The sequence below is a fragment of the Phasianus colchicus genome, chromosome 1 (assembly GCF_987193195.1).
Source record: "Phasianus colchicus chromosome 1, bPhaCol1.hap1.1, whole genome shotgun sequence".
Taxonomy (NCBI): domain Eukaryota; kingdom Metazoa; phylum Chordata; class Aves; order Galliformes; family Phasianidae; genus Phasianus; species Phasianus colchicus.
The window spans coordinates 183,870,429-183,889,954 of record NC_143436.1 but is presented as its reverse complement, the minus strand read 5'-3'; the positions used below and the strand labels follow the sequence as shown (position 1 = coordinate 183,889,954).

Sequence of the window (19,526 nt, the reverse complement as noted above, 5' to 3'; positions counted from 1 at the left end):
CCCCACTGAAGGATTTTGCCTTCCTCCCTACTTCCTCCCCCTCTAACAAAACTTTCTGAGATCAAGTTTCTTTGCTGTTAGGATGGCATCATGGACTGTTGATCTGACTGTGGAGATTCTCTTGAGAATATGTCTCATAGTCATTGAGTTCTGAGTCATGCAAAAAGAAGCTGGTTCCCACAGTTGCGTTAGTTCTCCCTTTTAAGTAGAGGAAAGTATTTCACTTTCAGAAGAACATGTCAGTCCATTGGATTCTACAGTACTTTATAAGTTTTTGTAAGAAACATTGAAGAGACTCCTAAAAATCTCATCTGTGTAACAGCGGAAGAAAGCATGGAACAACTCAAGCACTCGTGCTGCATTTTGAACCACTGTTTTTCTTATAGCAAGAAATTTCAGACTTCATAATTAGGCTGCAAGCTGTTTCTTTTAGTGTTTCCTACTATGTTAAGTATTGCCATAGTGAATGTCAAAGCGTAGCACTGGACATTGGAATCTCTGGATTTTGAATTTGGGCTTGGCTTTCTTTTCACTTTAAGCCTTCTGCTTCCACTTTTCCATCTGTATGTTTTAAAAAAGGTGACTGCCATTCTTCAAGATACTTAGGATGTTCTTTGGTTTTGTTTTCTTTTTTGACACTGAAGGAAACACTAATCTTTTCTTTGAGGAAAAGCTTTTAAAATCTTACCCTGTTCCCTTTTCACTTTGGGTGATGGGTCTTGTATCAGGAGAGAATAATATCTTGTCCTCGAAGACAGCTTTTCTCCTTCTTATTCACCTGCAGCATTCTATCCTGGAATCTGACTCCCGTTATCTCTTGTAGTCAAGGCTTGTTTTTTAAGAATCTTCAGCATCTCTTGGTATAAGATGGGTCATCCTTAAAGCTGTTAGTTTTTGTAGTACTCTAGGTAAGAGTACATTGCAAAGATGGTGTCAGGACTTTCTCTGCTTAAGCACCTGGGCCTCTGCTGTTCCTGCTTTGCTATTAATCCACCAACAAACATCTTACCCTGTGCTAGCATGCTTCTAGGTAGGCATTCTAATTTTCTTCTTGCCTCAGTTGTCATTGAGAATCTGACTAACTTTGGACCAGGTGACAGCCAACTCCCTTCGTGTTGTTCTCCCTGGGCATCCAGCTTTTCTGTCAAATACACATCCTTGGTAAATCTGTGAGTTTTGTTTCACTGTCTCATGATTTTTGTAGTTTCTTAACTCCCTTAACCTGTCTCATCTGGCCTGTCTTGGGGGCTTGATACTACAAGATGGTGTTTATAAGACAGCCTGCACAGGCAAAACATGCAGCTAAAGTAATTTTTATCCATCTTATTTTTACTCATAGGCAATGCGGAATCCCAGCACAGCAAATTCTCCAAAACATCAGGTAGGCTCTTAACTGATGTTTCAGCATAATTAGAAACATGAAAGCATTAGATTAGACTAGCTGAGGAACGTGAAGGCATTCTAAGAAAAAACATGCTCTGCCATACATATTTTTGAACCATTTCTCTGATCGCGACCCTAACATTGTTTTTTAAGAGTGCCACATTACCACAACTTGATACCAATATTTAAATGCAATGAGGAATTCATTGCACATTTTTCTGCGTTGAAAGCTATGTTCTTGTTTAGCGTTCTTGAAGATACCGCTGTACCACTGTTCCAGTCCTGACGTCATCAAGATGTGTATTTAAAGCAAACCTCTCATTATTGCTAAGGTAGTAGTTTGTGGCTTTTAAGTTCTATTCGTATGAATGTTCTCCTCGTACGCAGGTGTAAGCAGGTGTGATCTTAAAGGATGTCTGTAAATCTGTTAATAAAAAGTCACTTAAAATGTTTAAGCATGTACAGTGTAATAAGCATTTAATAAATTAGACTAATAAAGTAATTGCTATGGCAATATAATAGATAATTATTCCACTTTGAGATTTAGCCAGCTCTTGCACAGTTGCATTTTCTGCACTGGAAACAATAATTCTATAAAGCCTTCCAAGCTTGGAGCAAATGAAGATGGTCAAAATATGTAGTACAATAAACAGACAATAAACAGTTGAAAGTAGACTTCTTTTGGGCACTTGAATATGAAATGAATCCCTGAAAGGGTGGATTTATGGATATATTCAGACAGTTTACTGCTTGCTATTATTAACATTATTCTTAATCTACTGGCTTTTAGGACAATATTTATATTGGCTTGTATTGTACTTTGTTTTTTTAAGAAATACAATATTATGCACTATGCAGGAAAGCCAGAATAAAAGGAAGTACCCTGTATTTGGAAGTGATGAGTACTGGTGTACTGTGTTGCATTCTAAAGCATACCATAGAATTCATATGTTACTAATTCTTCTGAGAAGGTCATCTTCAAAATGAGAAACTCAGACTTCAGAGACAGTACTGATTTTCTGAAAAACATCTTTTGACAGTATAAGCAGAGCACTAAAACTGAAGCATTTTACCTGATATGTAATCATTACCCAACTATTTGATTCATTTACTGAGCATTAATCATATAATGTTCCCATCGATCACTGTTAGATCTGGTTTAGAAGGCAGATGAAAAATTACTTAGAGATTGCTGGTATAAAAGGAAATAAGCAGGCATATGCTCCTCCACATCAGTTGGAAACACCTTATCTTCTGCTACAATTAGGTCATTCAGGAGTGATACCTTTCTTGCTGAATGCCAAAACTGGATTCTGTCTTTCCTGGGATGCCTGGAAACCCTATCATGTTGTTGTTTCCTCTTTCAAAGTAACATCTTCCTGTCGTCAGCTTAGAAATATGCGGCAAATGGAAGCCTTTGGAATCAGTTTCATACTTAACTCTGACAGATTTGATTTCTTGAACTTAGTGTGATTCTGGCTTAAAGCAGTAAAAAGCTATAAAAGCTCGAGGGACCTTATCAGTAATTTGAAGATGTGTATGGATCAGCCTATTTTTCTTTGGGATAGGAATCAGTGAAGGGACTCAGGTAAACATAAGAGTTCCAGTTACCTTTAATCTTGCTTCATAGCAGGCTCCCATCTGTACTCACCTGACTGGGTGCAGTTTTAGTCTGCACTTGATAATGAGCCAAGCCAGCTTTGAGTGTTCTGGTGGGTAGAAAAGTATGTATCCATGTCGACTTAAGTTTTGTAATACTAGTCATTCATGTTGTATCACCTAAATGTGTTTTCGTAAGTCACTTTAATAATGTAATGAGCAGCTGCATATGGAAGATGATGTTTAGAGTCATAGAATGGCTTACATTGGAAGGAACTTTAAAGATCTAGTTCCAACCCTCATCCTGTGAGCCCGGTTGCCACCCATTAGATCTAGATCAGGCTGCCTAGGGCCCCATCCAACCTGGGCTTGAACACCTCCAGGGATGGGGCATCCACAGCTCTTCAGGCAGCTGTGCCAGGGCCTCACCACCCTTTGAGTAAAAAATTTCTTCCTAACATCTAACTTAAATTTCTCCTTTTTTAGTTTACAGCCATTAGAACTATTTTTAGAAGTTGTTTTCTTGATGCCTTGTGCTATAGGATCAAACATTGCCTGCTGTAGTGGTGCTGTTATTGAAGTCCTAAAATGTACATCTCATTGGATCATGGCCAATCTAGTGAATCTGGAAAATCTTTAGAGGAATTACCCAGTCAAATTCTTCTTGTTTACAGATACATTCCTTTGTGCATAAAATTCACGAGGCTTAGAGGAGTTTTCTGCTTTCATTAAAATAAACATTTGCTAATTTTTGTATGTTCTTTTAAGAAATAAGTAAAAGTAAAATCTTCCAGTGTTCAGTGCTCTTAATTCTCAGAATATTCAGTCTAATTTAGAGCCTGTCAAAGTCCTCCTTTGGTAAATAGACTACCTCACACCAGCATTCTTGATGTTTACCTTTTGTAAAGTATCTTTTTTACATAAATGAATATTGAGAACATTTTTTTAGCTTTGAACTAGATCTCTGAGCTTTTCTTAATCATAACATCAAATGGAATCAAAAAGGAATGACAGAAGTCATCTAATTAAACATCCTTCATGTAGCCCAGGCTTCTTGAAGTTTTTGCCACCTAACTTGGATACAAAGTTGATATCTTTGGTCAAGTTTTCTAGTTCTGAGTACATGTTGCATCCTTGCTAGGGTGTTGATGCTGTAGTATCCTGTAGTGATACTGATACTCAGTGTTAGGTATGCAGGCCTTAATACTGAAGGATCTTCCAGAAAGATTAGACAATTGCTCAGAGTCATCCTTTGTCTTAAGTCTTGTAAAAGATTCTTCTTGTCTGAATGAGGACATGCTTTATTATAATTCTGAAAACATCAAATTCAAAGGAATTTAAAGCAAAAATCGACTTCCGCTTTTACTACATGTAAGCAAGCACTCTTGGCTATGGCTTCATCCAAGGAATTTGAAAACACCAACCGTCCATCTGCTTATTCTCATCATTGTGACTTCTCTATGACTGTCCTAAGGATGCATATCTGTCTCAGCTAAGAGATTGAATGAGATGACTTTCTTTCCACCTCCAGTAGTTCTCCTTTCAGTTTCCTACATTTAGCATTCAACTGTCCATGTCTCACTTAAAGTAGAAGTCAGTCAACTTCTGTATAAATCATAAAATTGGATGCATAACTAGGTAATACAGTCCTTGCCTTCTAGTATACAGTGGAAAAAGAGGGGTGTTACTCTTGTATGTTTATACAGTCTACTTTCTTGTGCTAAGGTTGGGAGGTTTCTTATTTTTCTGCCAGTAATATTAAGGCATTTTCTAATAAGATAAGCTTATTATACAGCCACCTGTGTGATAGGTTTCTCTGTATACAATCATTTGTTTTCTGTCTGTTGCTTCTTTTCAGCTCTGAATGAAGAGCTCTGTATTAGAACCAGGAACTGCCCCAGTTTCTGTGCAGTCTGCTGGGTTCCTCTTTCTAACTTTCCTTTCTGCTACCTCTGTGCTGTTTTCTTGGTAGTTCTGTATGCCTGGAATGTGTTCTCTGTTGTTTCCATCATTTTTGTCCCTTTGTGAAGTACCTCTCTGACTCTCTGTACTGTTACCCCAAGGCTTATTTCTTACCAGCTTTAGAGGGACGTTCTGAACACTCCTCAGTTCATAGAAGAATCTGAAGACATTTCGCCTGTCTTTCACTGTTTACTTGTTTTATATTTGCTCTTATCTGCATAAATTATAAGTGCTTATAGTGCTAAACAGTGACTGTTTTTGAAATGTTGTTTCAGTTTCTGCTTTTTTTTTTTTTTTTTTTTTCCCATTTTAGCTGGTGTTTGATACCTTTCACCAGCTAGGTGAAAACATTTAGGAAAGTGTTACTAGGAAACTATTTTTCAATGAAATATTTTCTTAGACACTTTGCATGTATGCAAAAATAAAGCTGTGTGACTGTCATGTTTCTGACATTTTCTAGTAAGCAAACACTTCTGCATTCTGCAGTCAGCTTGCATGAATTCAAAGAAGCGCAAGTATTAATAAGGTTTTTTCCCAGGTAAAATCTTACTAGAAAAAAGATGAAATAGTAGCATAAATTTGTTATATTTCTTTTTGATTTCTGTTATGGTCCTTGCACTTTTGTGGGAGGAAGGGAGAGAAGTGAATTAGAATGCAGTTCTTGCTGGGCCTAGAAAACGTCGCAAACCTGAAAGCAAGATTCAGATAGGAAGTATTGTTCGTACTTTTGATTTAACTGGTTTAAATTTTGTATATTTATTTCAACTTAGATTTACTTGTGTGTACACCACTTCCACTAAGATTTGAAATGTTTTTGTTTTGTTTCTTAGTGAATCCCAGTGTTATCCAGTGAAGCTCTCATTTCCCATCCTTCCATGGGATCTGAAGCTGACCTAGATTGACAAGAGAAAAATGATCTGTCTTGGTTTCATCAAGGGTATTAAGCTCCTGAGAAAAAGAGTTATAAGGAAGATTTTTGCATGTTAAAAAGGCCATAAGTACTGCTAAGGCAATTGGTCAGTAGAAGATGAGTCACATTAATCTGAGCCTGAGAAGGCGGTGCGTAACAGCTTTTGCTAGGAGCAAACAGAAATTGGTAGAGGGAGGCCATCCAGCTCTGGCTAATTGCTGACTCCAGCTGACACATGCTTGTCTTTCCAGCGCTCTTAGGACACACTGGGGAGGTGCAGTGCTTGCAGGCATGGGCTGATACACAGCGAGAAGGGTTTGTAGCAGTGCTACAGCAGTGGACTGTGAAACCAGACTCTTTACAGATGTTTATTCCAGTTTATGCTGCCCCATCCACACTTGCAAAGGTGTTGTTTAAGAGCTTTTGTTCGGAGTGTTTATGCAGAAGACATTACATAGAATTGAGTCCCATGCCAAGTGTACACAATGCAATTAACTATCACTCTATCACTATCACCTCTTGAATTAATTTTGCTGGTTTTCCTGATTGCGACACAGAATGATTTAAGTTTTCCCTTTTCTCTAATTGCATAATTCCTCATTGCTGAATTAATTTGTCTTCACCTGTTTCTTTCTCTATTTTTTTTCTACATATGCTTTAACTCTGTGGCTCTCAATTAAGAACATAAATAAAGTGAAGAACTGGTACTGATAGCTCAAAGTGCAGTGGTCGCCTCGTTCCCCTAACACCTCTCTTCCATCTCTGTGAAGCCCATGAAAGTTTTGATACTTGAATGGTGTTTAGAGTCAGAAATGTTATGACTGGCTCATGTAATCTGAGTTTACAAAAAAAAATAATAATAATTGAAGTATGTGTTTAAGTTGACCACCTTTTTCTATGTTTAATTTAGTAAGAGTATGGTATATGAAATACATTGAGGAGTCCTTATCTTTTCTCAAAACTGTGATAAAAGATGATAAAAATAAAAATGCACTCAGAAGAGTGACTGCAGATGACCCTGAACCCCATGTAAAACTATGTCTCGGCAAATCTGAAAAAAAAAAAAAAAAAGTTGGATAGGGTCAGTGTGATAAATTACATAATACTGGCCTTCTTTTTTGAGTTACTATCCTTGTAGAGGTGACAGATAATTTGGTCTTGTACACCATATCCAAAACTCAGATTTTGTGTTAACAGTAGTTATGCTAAGCTTTTATTTACCCAGAGGTACTTAAAAAAAAAAAAAGTTTAGCATACTCACGAAAATATAATGAGATCAAGTTATGGAAATCTAAGCCAGAATTTTGTTATGGCTTTATTTTTGCCTTCAGACTTCAAATGTTTCAAATAAAGAATATATTTTTAAAGCATGAATTAAAAGCCTAGAGTTCACATTGCTCTATGTGGAGCTAGGACAGACTTCTGTGCTACCATACATCTTTTTTAATTACAGGAAGCAAAAGGTTGTTTATTGAAAATCGGTTTTATAAAGGAAGAAGAAATGAAAGGACCATTCTTCAGGCTGCACGCGTTTAGCTTCCATTGCTGCATGCACCTATAAGGAAAAAAAGACTCAATGTACTCTTGAGGGCTTGTAGAAAACTATGCTCTTCTTAAGGAATTATTAAAAAATCATTCTGTATTTGTTTCTGAATAGCTTGGCTTTTTTGGTAATGCCTTTCCCTTCCAGACTTCCAGATTGACATAAATGTTTTACTTGAATGAATGATGGAGTAATATTCTCACTAGTGGGAAGAGCTCTAGTTCTGCCTCCTTAATGTGTAGCATTAATGCAAACAATTGTTGTTTTGCACTTCTAGCAGTGCTGTTACTGAATAAGGACAAAAATGATACTAATTCCATAAAGACTCACTTCACTAAGTCATTCACATCTAAGAAAAGGCAGTTCTCTCTCCTAAGACATCTATTTGGTAGGCCTTTAAGTGAGAAGTGATTTTTCATTTGTATCTGGCGAGTATCTGAAATACATTTATTTAAAGTCATATAATGTAAAATTTCATTCAGTCTCTCCTACCCACTAAAGATTTAGAAAATACAGTGGTAACTTTCTCTTTTCAAATTGGTTATGACTGGTTCTGACTCTTTTCAAATTGGTTATGGTGTGATAGGTCAGGTCTTCTTAATGAGATAAAATATCACTTTAGTGCTTTATATACAGAAATGACTCCATTTTGATTTTGCTTTGTTATTGCTCTTTGGGGCACTGGTCTCTGATGAAGCTGCTTTTGCATGCTGCAGGCACTTGGCTCCTCTTCATCCTAGTCAGGGACTGCAGACAAAAGAAATAAAAATGCAATATAGGGATCAAATCGAGGTAAGGGGAGAAGGCCAGAGAGTTCTTACCACAGAGACATAGGAGCAGGGAGGGGAGGACTCACTGATGCACAGCTCTGCTATCAGCGTAGAGGATGGAAGTGTGCTTTATTCCAAGTATGGACACAAGACTGAGAAGGTGCTTAAAGCAGTGTGCAAATCCAATTGATATCCACCCCCTGTGCTTTTCATTTGACAGAAAACTAAGATGGATTTAGTGAAAAATAGTTGTATTTTATGAAGGTAGTTTCTCAGAAAAGGGAAAGTTCAAGTGATGTTTGGAAGACTTTTGGTCTCTGGAAGAAGGGCATAAAAATTTTGATGTGAGCAAGCAGTTTTTGCGGTTCACAAGTTCTTTCGGGATATCAAGGACCTTCCACAGATCTCCAATTGTGAAGCATTCCAAAAAAAGAATTTTTCATATCAGTTTCTTTGTATCAGGTCTGATGTGACTGATTCAGGCTGGTAAACCTGGTTTTAAACTAAGAACTCATGTAGTGTATGCACTTGGTTTTATTACGTAAGAAAATGTTGCAGAAGCCCCCTACAATCAATACTAGCTGTGGGGTGAAAAGATAGAGTACAGCCCTGCCAAAAAGCACTTAGAGTACTGGTGGCTTTAAGTAATGTGCCCTTGCAGCCCAGAAAGCCAACTTCTGGGCTACATTAAAAGAAGTGTGGCCAGCAGTGCGAGGGAGGTGATCCTGCCCCTCTGCTCTGTGCTGGTGAGGCCTCAGCTGGAGCACTGCATCCAGATGTGGAGTCCTCAGTACAGGAGAGACATGGAGCTGTTGGAGCGTGTCCAGAGGAGAGCCACAAAAATGATCCAAGCGATGGAACACTTCCCTTACAAAGGCAAGCTGAGAGAGCTGGAGCAGTTCAGCCTGGAGAATAGAAGGTTCTGGGGAGACTGATAGCAGCCTTTTAGTACATAAAGGGGGGCTTTAAGAAAGAAGAGATTAAACTCTTTAGCAGGATCTGTTGTGATAGGATAAGTGGAAATGGTCTCAAACTAGAACAGGGGAGATTTAGATTGGATGTGAGGAAGAAGATTTTTATGATACAGGCAGTGAGGCACTGGCACAGGTTGCCCAGGGAGGTGGTGGTGCCCTGTCTCTGGAGACGCTCCAGGGCAGGCTGGATGGGGACTATATTTACTTGGGGTAGGCAATTGGGTGTGTCAGATCCAAAAACTAATGGTATGATTGTACTCTGCTGTGAAGGTCTAATCAGCTGGTGTGGGAAAACCTAGTACAAAATGTGTAACTTGGTATTAAAGGAAAACATAGGATACATTTTGCATTCCACAAAAAAGAACAGATATATGTTAGGGGTTGAGTAGTGTTAATTCTTTTTGTTCTTAATAATTATTAGGGTTGTCAAAGTGAAATCAGAAAAGGTTTATGTTATCACATAGAAACTTATATGTATAAATATATTTGCAGTGAATTTCTTCTAGTCCTAGACTTGACTGGTTGAACTTCCATTATCAGTGAAGCCAGTAAAAATTCTTGCTTTGTCTTCAGAAACTTAACTGCATTTAAAATCTTTTAACTGAAAACACTAAAAGCATCAGTTATCCTGAAATGTCATATGTTTACATATCTGAAAAACACATTCAAATGCCTAACAAGATCTTTTTTTTTTCCTCTTCACCCCTGCTTTAGGAATTGGCTCTTCGTAGCCAGCTTCCAACAATGGAACAAGATGGTGGATCTCAAAATCCCGTATCATCTCCTGGAATGTCTCAGGAACTGAGAACAATGACTACAAATAGTTCTGATCCCTTTCTTAACAGGTTTGTAGGAGTAGCTACTGGAGGGAAAAAAAATTGATTTAAAATTCTGTTCAGAACATGTAATAGTTTATTTTGAACATCTGTCCATGCCAAAAGCCACAGCTGTAAATGAATCTTTCCTTAAATGGCAAGTCTAGTAAAAGTTAAGGATTAAAAGCTGTCTCCTGTGGGAGGAAGTAGTCTGTTCAGACTTGTAGAAAGGTTTTTTATTCAAAGTCATAACATGTTTGCCTTTGCATAATCTGTTGACTAACAGTCATTTCAAATTACTGACTCAGAAGAATTTGTGAATAGCTTGCTATGAGATCAAATGAGCTGTGAGGCACATTTAGGACTACACCTTGAGGTTCATTTTAAGGTTTTTCCGTTCACCCCTCCCCATCACTTCAGGTATTTAATTTAGCAATATTTTCACTCTGGTAATGTCAGGACTGCAAACAGTGGCATGTTTCATTTTAGATGCTGTATTATTTTGAAGTATGGGCCTTTTAAATCGAGAATTAGGATTTTACAATATAGACCAGTGTTTTTATATAATTTTTTTCTTAGTCCCTCTGAGTTGAGGAGTGTTTGTTTGTTTGGAAATACTGTTCTAATTGCAGCTTACAAATGCTTCATACTAATCATCACAGTTTCGGAGAACCTGCTGCAGCCTGTGATAAGTTGCATCTATATTTTTTAGTTAGCATGCTGAAAAGGAAAGATGAAAATGACAAAAGAATCTAATCTCTGAACTACCTGTATTTTTAATTAATAGAGTAAAAAAAATCTATATATGTTTTGTCAGTATCAATAGTTGAAGTTGTTCGTTTTGTTTTTTGAACTATATTTTCTCAGTGGTTTAAACATGAGCATCCATTACCAAAAAAGAGAAAAATGAGATATTCTATCAGAGTTCATTGGTACTTTTTCTACGTTACCTTGTAATGTTAGTGTTACTTTAGGATGTTTAGTGTAAATGCTCGTGAATATGCTCATCCTTCTCTTTAATTGTGCACTCTTACACACACACACATACACACACGCACAAACCTGTAAAATTCAGCTACATTTCATATAAAATTCAAAATTCTTTCAATGCGAGGCTTAACTTATATTTTTGCTACCAGCAGGGTTTCAAATCTGCTTGTAAGGTAGGAAGTTCACATCATGTTAGAATTAACATGGTTTTGGAGTTGGACAAGCTTAAATAACTGCCATGATCTTCAATACTGAAAGCTGTTAAAATCTTTGTAAGCCTTTGCTGCAATTCTAAATCTCTTCTTGTACGTAACATTACCTATTGCTCCTATCTGGGCTTTTGATGCCTAAAGTACCTTTTTCCAGTTATGGATATTCTGAGAGCTCATTTTATGTTTGTCTCATTTTCTGTTTTTTCCAAAAGTCCTATCCATCTCTTCAAATACTCTATCCTGCCTCCTACAAAAACAGATCTGGTTAGAAAGCATAATTTTCTGTTAGAGGGAGGGGTTGTTTTCCATGAAATTCATACTGGAATTTGGTGTGATCTTTAGCTGTGCTGGCTTTGTGCTGAGGAATAAAAAGCACAAGAAATCTGAAAACTTGACTATCTACTATCTATCTCAAATTGCATTTTAAATAATACAATTTAGTTATGGGCAGTAATTTTCCATGGCCTGACAAACAAATGAAAAAGTCCTTGTAGATAGAAGATGACCATGATATGTTATAGTAACAAACTAGTCTGAATTTCTGGAAGGCTGTTGCCATCATACATGAAGCGTGGGTGTATTTTGAACATTCTTAATGTTATGTCCTCACATCTTACTCTTGTTCTCTGTATCTTTAGTTTTTAGATTGCCACTGTACTCCATACTGGAGTACATACTGTAATACTCCAGCAGTGGACTAAAGCAGTTTGTCCGTTGTGTTTCTGTATATATGAAATATAAAATGATTTGCCTTTAATGACAAGTAGGAAAAAAGCTAGAAAGGACAAAGTTATTTTTAATTTTTGCCAGATTGATAATTAGCAAGGATTACTTACTGGAAGTTATCATTTGCCTAGTTGCAGGTATGTTTAACTTGGCTGTGTTTTTTGTAGCCCTTACCCCACACAGACTACTGAAAACTCTGTATCTCATCTGAGTTCAGATATTTTTTAAATTTACATTTTAGTTTAAGCATTGTTCCTTTCTAGGTACTTCTGTGTACATCACTATGTTTAATTCTGGGATACGCATAAGGGAAAGGGATTCTCTAAGGGGCATTTGTGGGTTGCTGGCCACGAACTAGATGCAGCAATATAGTAGTTTTAATGTTCCTTATGTTTTAATTCAGATATCCAGAAATGCTGCTTTCTCTTTATAGAGTAAATAAAGTTCCTGGTGAAACAATCCTCCTAACTTTACATTCCAGAAATTCAAGTAGCTGAATATTTTCCACTTCCTATATACTCTGAACATCCAAAAAGCTTCAGAAAAAATGCTACATTGGAAGAAATGAAGAAAGTACTCAGTGATGTTCTTATTTTTGTAGTCAGTCTTCTGCCTGATGTCTTCTGTACTTACTGTCTTTATACTATATTTCATTTTTAAGTGAAATATGACAGCAATGCAGAATATTTAGACTTTATATTATATGATTTTGGCTTTTGATTTGCTACTTGGCATATGTTTTTGTCTGTTAAATTTATATTGGTTTTGTTGGCAATTCTCTGTTTCACTCCTAAATTGGACTTTCTTCTTCTGTATATGCATATTTTAACAAGCATTTGTTGAAGAAGCATCCATTCTATTTTGGGTAATGCTGTTTAGTTGCATGGCATAATTTCGGGTGGTGTGACTATTAAGTGAAGAAATCCTTGCTGGAAATTTTTGAGGAGTGATTTGAAGAAAGAGGAGGTCTGGACATTCCAAGTGTGACAGCACTAGCCAAAAAGCCTTCTCAACCAGAATGATTCAGTTCAGCATAGGCTCAGTTCTATTTCTAGTATTTTGTCCCACAAAGTAAACCAGCATTTTTTTTCACAGAAGTTTAAATAGTCTACTTGTGATGATTGTTATCAAATGTGTGGTAATACTTTTGCTCTCCATATAGAAATGCCAGTTTTATGTATTGTGTGGCAAAGATGATGTTGTGAAATCTAACATATATGTTCATGGTTGATGGTGTTTTGTTTGCATCCAATGTTGAACAGCTGTTCAGCTATGTTCTGTTTGCTTCTGCATACTTGACAAGGCATACACTACAATCAGCACGTCTCCAAATGCTAATCAACACAATGCACAGCTTGATTGTACAGCTTGTACATCAGACTGATTTGCACTTAGGATTCACAGTGGAAAATCTGTAAGCATTCTCAGCAATGCTACCACAGGTGGAAGAAATACGGGTTTGAAAATATTTCCAGTTGAAGCTTGGCTGTTAGGAGACACAGGAGGAGGGAGGTAATGGTATATTTCTACAGCTTCCATTTGTGACCATTTTGACTGGTGGGACTCTTTGCATCCTTTTAGCTATTACAGCAAAATATTTTCAGACCTATCCCTATGTATATTTTCAGATGTATGCCTACAAGTAGCAGCTCCTTCCTACTTTTGAAAATAATTGTTCCACTCAGGATAATGGTTTTCACTGTTTTGAAAACTTTTCCTATTTTCTACTTTCAAAGAAATAGTTTATATGACTTCCAAGAAAGTCAACTGAAAACTGGATCCCCCCCCAGCTGATTGTATGTCACTGATTGGCCTGTTCTTCCCACTCCCATCCCAAATTTCCATTGCAGCTCCCTTGGTCTTGCTTGCTTCACTGGTAGTAAGATGGCAGTGAGAAAACTAATACATGTAAGGCCCTGTGCCATCTTGCTAACTGTTCTGTCAGCAAGATCATTCTGAACAGGATTTGTTTACAGAATGGCTTCTGTACAGTATTTGATTTATATCAGGGCCCTCTTGCCATGACATGTACGACTGAACTGGTAGTAATGCAACAGCGGGAAGCAACTGAAGAATTGCTAAAGGAGTTCCAACTGTAGCTCCTATTTATAACAGCACTGACCTAAAATTGCACTTCGGTGGCTGATTAAACAAGGGGATGTTAGTGGTTAGAATGTTCTTAATCCTTACTGAAGTGTGAAATGTACACCATTATTAAACTTTGTAATGGTTAAGGACTGTGATATGCTTCTGATGGTTTTTAGCTGTAGGTGGGTGTGAAAATGAAAACAGTGTGGAACACTGATAGGCAGTTTCTTAAAGCTGCTTAGGTATGTTCTTACTAAATTAAATTGAATCCCAATAATACGGTTTTAATTGAGAAAGGTCAGCATAAAATAAAAACCAGGTATCTCACACAGACTTCAGCTTTTAATTAAAATGGAGCATTTCTTGTGACAGCCGAGTTATCAAAACCCCTGCACTGGTTCTAGCACAAGTGTCTAAGTATTTTAATTTCTCCAATGCTCTACCCTCATTTTTGCTGCATTTTTTCTGTTACAGTGGAACATATCACTCCAGAGATGAAAGCACAGATAGCGGACTTAGCATGAGCAGTTACAGTGTACCCAGAACCCCCGATGACTTCCTGAACAGTGTTGATGAGATGGATACAGGTTTGTTCTCCTTAACACACCCTTTACAGTTATGCTGGTGTCAAATTCTCAGCCACTTTGCAGTGAAAACAGTGCTCTGAGAAGCTCCAATGTTCTCTTTATAGTTATTCTACCTCGTTCTATTTCTATCACAGAACTATTATAGTTAAATTTGTGAAAAACATCCTTGTAGTAAATTTTATTGGGAGGCTCATAAAGGGAATCGTTCCTGCAGTTGTATGGAATTTGAATACTCATTTGCTTTATTAAGAAATAGTTTGTTCTGAGCTAAGAACTGTCTTATTCTTTATTGCTAATATTGCACCTAAATTACATTTGACTCAGAATTGTCTTTTAAGCATAAAAATTAAAACATGTTAAAAGACACCAAAGATCTGTAGAGATTCAGGTTAAGACATGAAAAGTTTGAAATAAAGGCCAGTTCTTTGTACATCTGCATGCAGCCAAGTCATCTTTAGTTTTTGTGATGGATTTCTATGAATCAGTGCTCTAGTGATGCAAGAGATCCAGGATTAACCTTTAACCAGTTATGATAAATTGTGGGTTTGGTACTTCCAGTAAATTGAACATCCATCTTGCTTTTTGTTATAACTAGGTGACAGTATCAGCCAAAGTAACATACCGTCCCATCAGAACCGTTTCCCAGACTACCTTGAAGCCATTCCAGGGACAAATGTGGACCTTGGGACACTGGAAGGAGATGGGATGAATATAGAAGGAGAAGAACTGATGCCAAGTCTGCAAGAGGCTTTGAGCTCTGACATCCTAAATGACATGGAATCTGTCTTGGCAGCCACCAAGCTAGATAAAGAGAGTTTTCTTACTTGGTTATAGGGGCCTCAGGGAGACTGAATTCTAAATCTGTGAAGGATCTAAGGAGAATAGGACATCTGTATCTGAAGTTCAGAACAAGCCAGTGTGGCACACTTTGGCTTGTGTTCAGAAAAAGTAAATGAACAAATATTCAGCAAGATTCTTTCGTTTTGCTCTTCCTTGTCCATCGCTGCTGTTATATATTGCTGACTTTTTTCCACAGTTGACTCTGAAGAACAGACATCTTCTTGACCTTTTTCTATTGCTGTTGCAACTACTGTTGGGGGGTGGGGGAGGGAATGATGAGCCTATTTGAATGACGAATGCCATTCCTTTTGTCCTAGTGTGCGCTTGCATATCATTTTTATCTAAGTACTCAGATGTGAGAGTAAATTTCTGCATGTCACTGCTTGTAGTTTGCTCAGCTAGTTGTCTCCTGCTGCCTGTGGAAAGTGGTAAAACGTGACATACTGGGGTGACAAGCCAAAAATGATGTATCTGGTCAAATGAAGTCAATACTGATTTGGAGATATGACTTAAAGGAGGGCTGAAAACTGGCATTAAGTGTTTCCACTAGTAGCTCCTTCATTAGCCACAAAGTGCTCTTGTTCATATTTTATGTTATAGTAAATCATGAGTCATTTTACATAGAAACATATATGAACTTTGATTGTTGCCACTTATTCTAGCCTAACTCTTGTTTGTCAAAAATAGTTTGATTATTTTTGTTAGTTGATTTAACTGTAGCTATAGGATGGGAGGTAATTCTAGGTGTTCTTTTTTTTAAATAGTGAAATCTAAGGTTTTTTTCTGATTTCACATAGTCTTATTTAAATCTGAATTGTCTGCTTTTTTTATACCCAAACCATGGCTATTGTAGCGCAATAAGCTAGTGAGTACATAAAACAGTACGTTTTGCCTGTAACTTTTCTATTTTTTTTAAAGGCTAGCTTTGAATGTAATCCTTAGGATCCATGACCAGTGGCTTATTTTTCATGTTTCTTTGCAAGTTATTGAATTAGAATCTAAGTGTGCTATTTACAATTTTAAAATGCATTTTAAAGTAGCAGAAACAATTTTACAGTGACCGATACATCCAATCTCTCTTCTGGTTTTCAGTTTTGTATCTGAATGAGTTTAGATTCTTCGATGGGAAAAAACTTTCTGAAAATTTTCTCCTGAGTGAGCGTGGGAAAATGGTCTTAACTATGAATATCACTGTAAGTTGCAATGAAAAGGCTAGAACACCAAAAAAAAAACAAGACTCCTCAGTACAAACTCCGAAGTGTAATAGTTACCAAATTCTGTTTGGTGAAAAATAAGCCCTGGGCACGATGTAGAAGTCTGTAAAGATATGTGTTAGATGGTGACATGAGCAAGTAATGAAGTGTATATTAGCAGTAGAGCTTAGCATGGGATAGAGGTGAATATGAGTTATCTTTATTTTAACAGGAAAAGATGTATCGCTAAGTTGTCTGCAGGAGTTGACAGTTTCCAAAGAGTATTTTTAAATGAACAAAATGAGCATGAATCAAACTTTCAGTATAAGCTATGACATCTTCTGGGGTTTTGGTTGTTTTTTTTTTTTTCTAATAAAAAGTTGAGTCAGCAGTTAGCACCTCTGCAACTAAGGGCCCATCGCTATTCTCAACGTAAGCCTTTATTTTCAAGGGTGTTTAACATGACTGTAAAGATGCTGTAAGCATGAAACCCGGTTTTCAGAAAAATCCCAGCTAGCGGGGACTTCTCCCAGAGGGAGATTTTAATGGCTTTTTATTTTGTTGTTAAAGAAACTGGTTACCTTTCCATGTTAGGAATGGATCAGTGAAACAAATGACCCATATGATCATTGTCATTTTTATACTTCAGAAATAAACGTGCTTCAGGATAATATAAAAGAACAAAAGCTCTGATAAAAGTCTCGTTTTAAGAACTGAAGCAGCAGAGGCAGAGATTTGAATTTTGCCACTAGAAATGCACATTTACTACTTTACATAAAGATGGTAGTATTTGAAACCCGCAGATTTGTTTCTGCCTTGTTAAGGAATACTGGCAGGTTTTAAAATCCCAGTTTTCAAAACACAATGGCCAACATGTTCTACTATACCAGTAGTTCAGCGGTTGATAGGCCGCTTCTGTATTGTGCAATGACACGGTAGCTCCTAAAGCAGTATATTGTGTCCAACTTATGGATTTTTAGTAGCATTTTTTAAATTTCCTTAGGAACTTTTCTCTCTTCTTCCCTTCAGGAAAACAAATTACACTAAGCTGTTATAACTTGAGTGGTATAACGTGAAACCACAACAGCAAGGAAACTGAGAACTGTTTCCATTTCAGTTGTCTTCCACAGTTGTATCCAGGTATCACAGCACACACAGTGCACTGGGTGCAGACTCCCAGCGTGCCACACCTTGGTGCCATGCGGATGTGTACAGAACAGATGTTCTTTCCTTGCTTTTGTGTGTTCGTCGCAGCTTTAATATTTGAGTGGTTTTTTCTCATTGTGAAAACACTAAATGGCTTATACCGTGTTTGGGTAGCACTGCTTGGGCTAGATACTGACAGACTGGGAATCCTTGAACTGTTCTAACACTAATTCTGTTTTGTGATTCTTATTTTAATTGATTTTCAAACATTTCCGTTCTCATTTACTAGAAAACGTACCATAGACATGCTGTACTGTTGGCAATCAACACTAATTGGGTTTATTTTTTTTATTCTGCAAACGCATTGTTTGATGAAGTGGTTAAAGTGTTTGAAATGCAAAAGTGTTTTGGGGTAGTATTTTATACTGATGTATATATTGAAACAAATCACTGTAATAATTGTAATAGCTTTTAGGTAAAATACACTACATGCAGACGGATGGGGCTGTACTGTGCTGTGCTGTTCAACACCTGGGCAGGGCTACTGCTTGGAAACAGGTTGCAGTGTCAGTAAACCACGTGGATCAAATATTGTACCATTCAGTGTTGGCGCTCAACAATGCAAAAGGAGAAGAGACAATTTCAACGTGATTAACACTACATAGCTTTCACACATCTGGTAAATTAGTACTAAAGTGACCTTTTCACTTACGAGCATGTTTTTTTTTAATTCAAATTAACAGGTGTGCCTGTGTAAAATAATTTGTTTTCTGTATCTTGGAAAAAAAATACTCTACACATTTAGAATGTTGTATGTTAGAGAACTCTTAAATGCACCCTTGTCAAAAATTACATATATTAGTTACCAATGTTACTTTTTAGATATGAGCATGACTGTAAGTTAGGTACCTAAGTACGTTCTGTTACATTATTTTTCTTTATGTAATACTTTTTCAGTTGTTTTATTTGGTATAAATATATACTTTGTGCTTAAACACCTTTGTTTGTTTTTAACATTCAGTAGGAGGTAAAGGCATTGATTTCCTCCAGCAAGACAGATGCATTGAATTGTTGAATTCCTGTCTTAGTTTCTGTTCTCATCCCCCTCGTCACAGCTCTTGTTAATCATAAACCAGTCCTGCAGGCATCATGTGCAAGCTTACCTAAGGGACGGAGGAGTCCCACTGAAGTCAGTGAAGGCTTAGCGTTAAAGTATTCATCTAAATGTGCTTGCAGTGAGAAAGAGAAAGCAATTCCAGTGAACCTTGTGCAGCTGGTATAAAACAGTGCTGCAGCTGTGCATAGCAGTATAGTGAGAGCTGGTGACAGAACATCCGTTACCTTCTGTAAGCATGCGTCCACTTCTTGCAGATGGGTTTGCAAGATTCACTCAAAGCTGTGCAGTGACTTGTGACACAATAAAGGCACGCTATTTTCATTCCTTAAGCTTTGACTTATGAAATTCGAAATACGCAATGACATCATTTGCAAGTGTGCAAATTAAAAAAAGTTTTGATGGGATACACTAATTTTGACCTCTAAAACAGAAATTCAGGGGTTTTTTTTGTTTGTTTGTTTTTAATGCTATGCAGTTCTTGATAGCTGACGTCATATTTTTGCATCTTAGCAGCTTCAGAGTTATTGGTACTTAGTTCTGAAATGCCTCAACCCTGCCAAATTCAATGCTGTTGTGCGTTATCTTAGATAAAGAAGGAAGGTTTTCGCACAGAGGGTGGTGACGCACTGGAACAGGTTGCCCAAGGAGGCTGTGGATGCCCCATCTCTGGA

The 19,526-nt window shown here is 37.2% G+C and overlaps 1 protein-coding gene across 8 annotated transcripts in view; it reads left to right on the top strand.

Moving 5' to 3' along the window:
- YAP1 (Yes1 associated transcriptional regulator) overlaps positions 1 to 19,184 on the top strand; it is an 84,935-nt gene extending 65,751 nt beyond the window's left edge. For 4 of the 8 annotated variants that reach the window (XM_090133948.1, XM_090133949.1, XM_090133945.1 and 1 more), the window contains 4 exons: positions 1,340 to 1,381; positions 9,856 to 9,986; positions 14,447 to 14,559; positions 15,155 to 19,184. In XM_090133948.1, the coding sequence (XP_089990074.1) occupies positions 1,340 to 1,381; positions 9,856 to 9,986; positions 14,447 to 14,559; positions 15,155 to 15,393 (525 nt within the window). In that variant the 3' untranslated portion in view covers positions 15,394 to 19,184. The remainder of the gene's footprint in view (positions 1 to 1,339; positions 1,382 to 9,855; positions 9,987 to 14,446; positions 14,560 to 15,154) is intronic. The other 4 variants (XM_090133950.1, XM_031595878.2, XM_031595880.2 and 1 more) reach the window with 1 other exon arrangement.
- Positions 19,185 to 19,526: the final 342 nt, after the last annotated feature.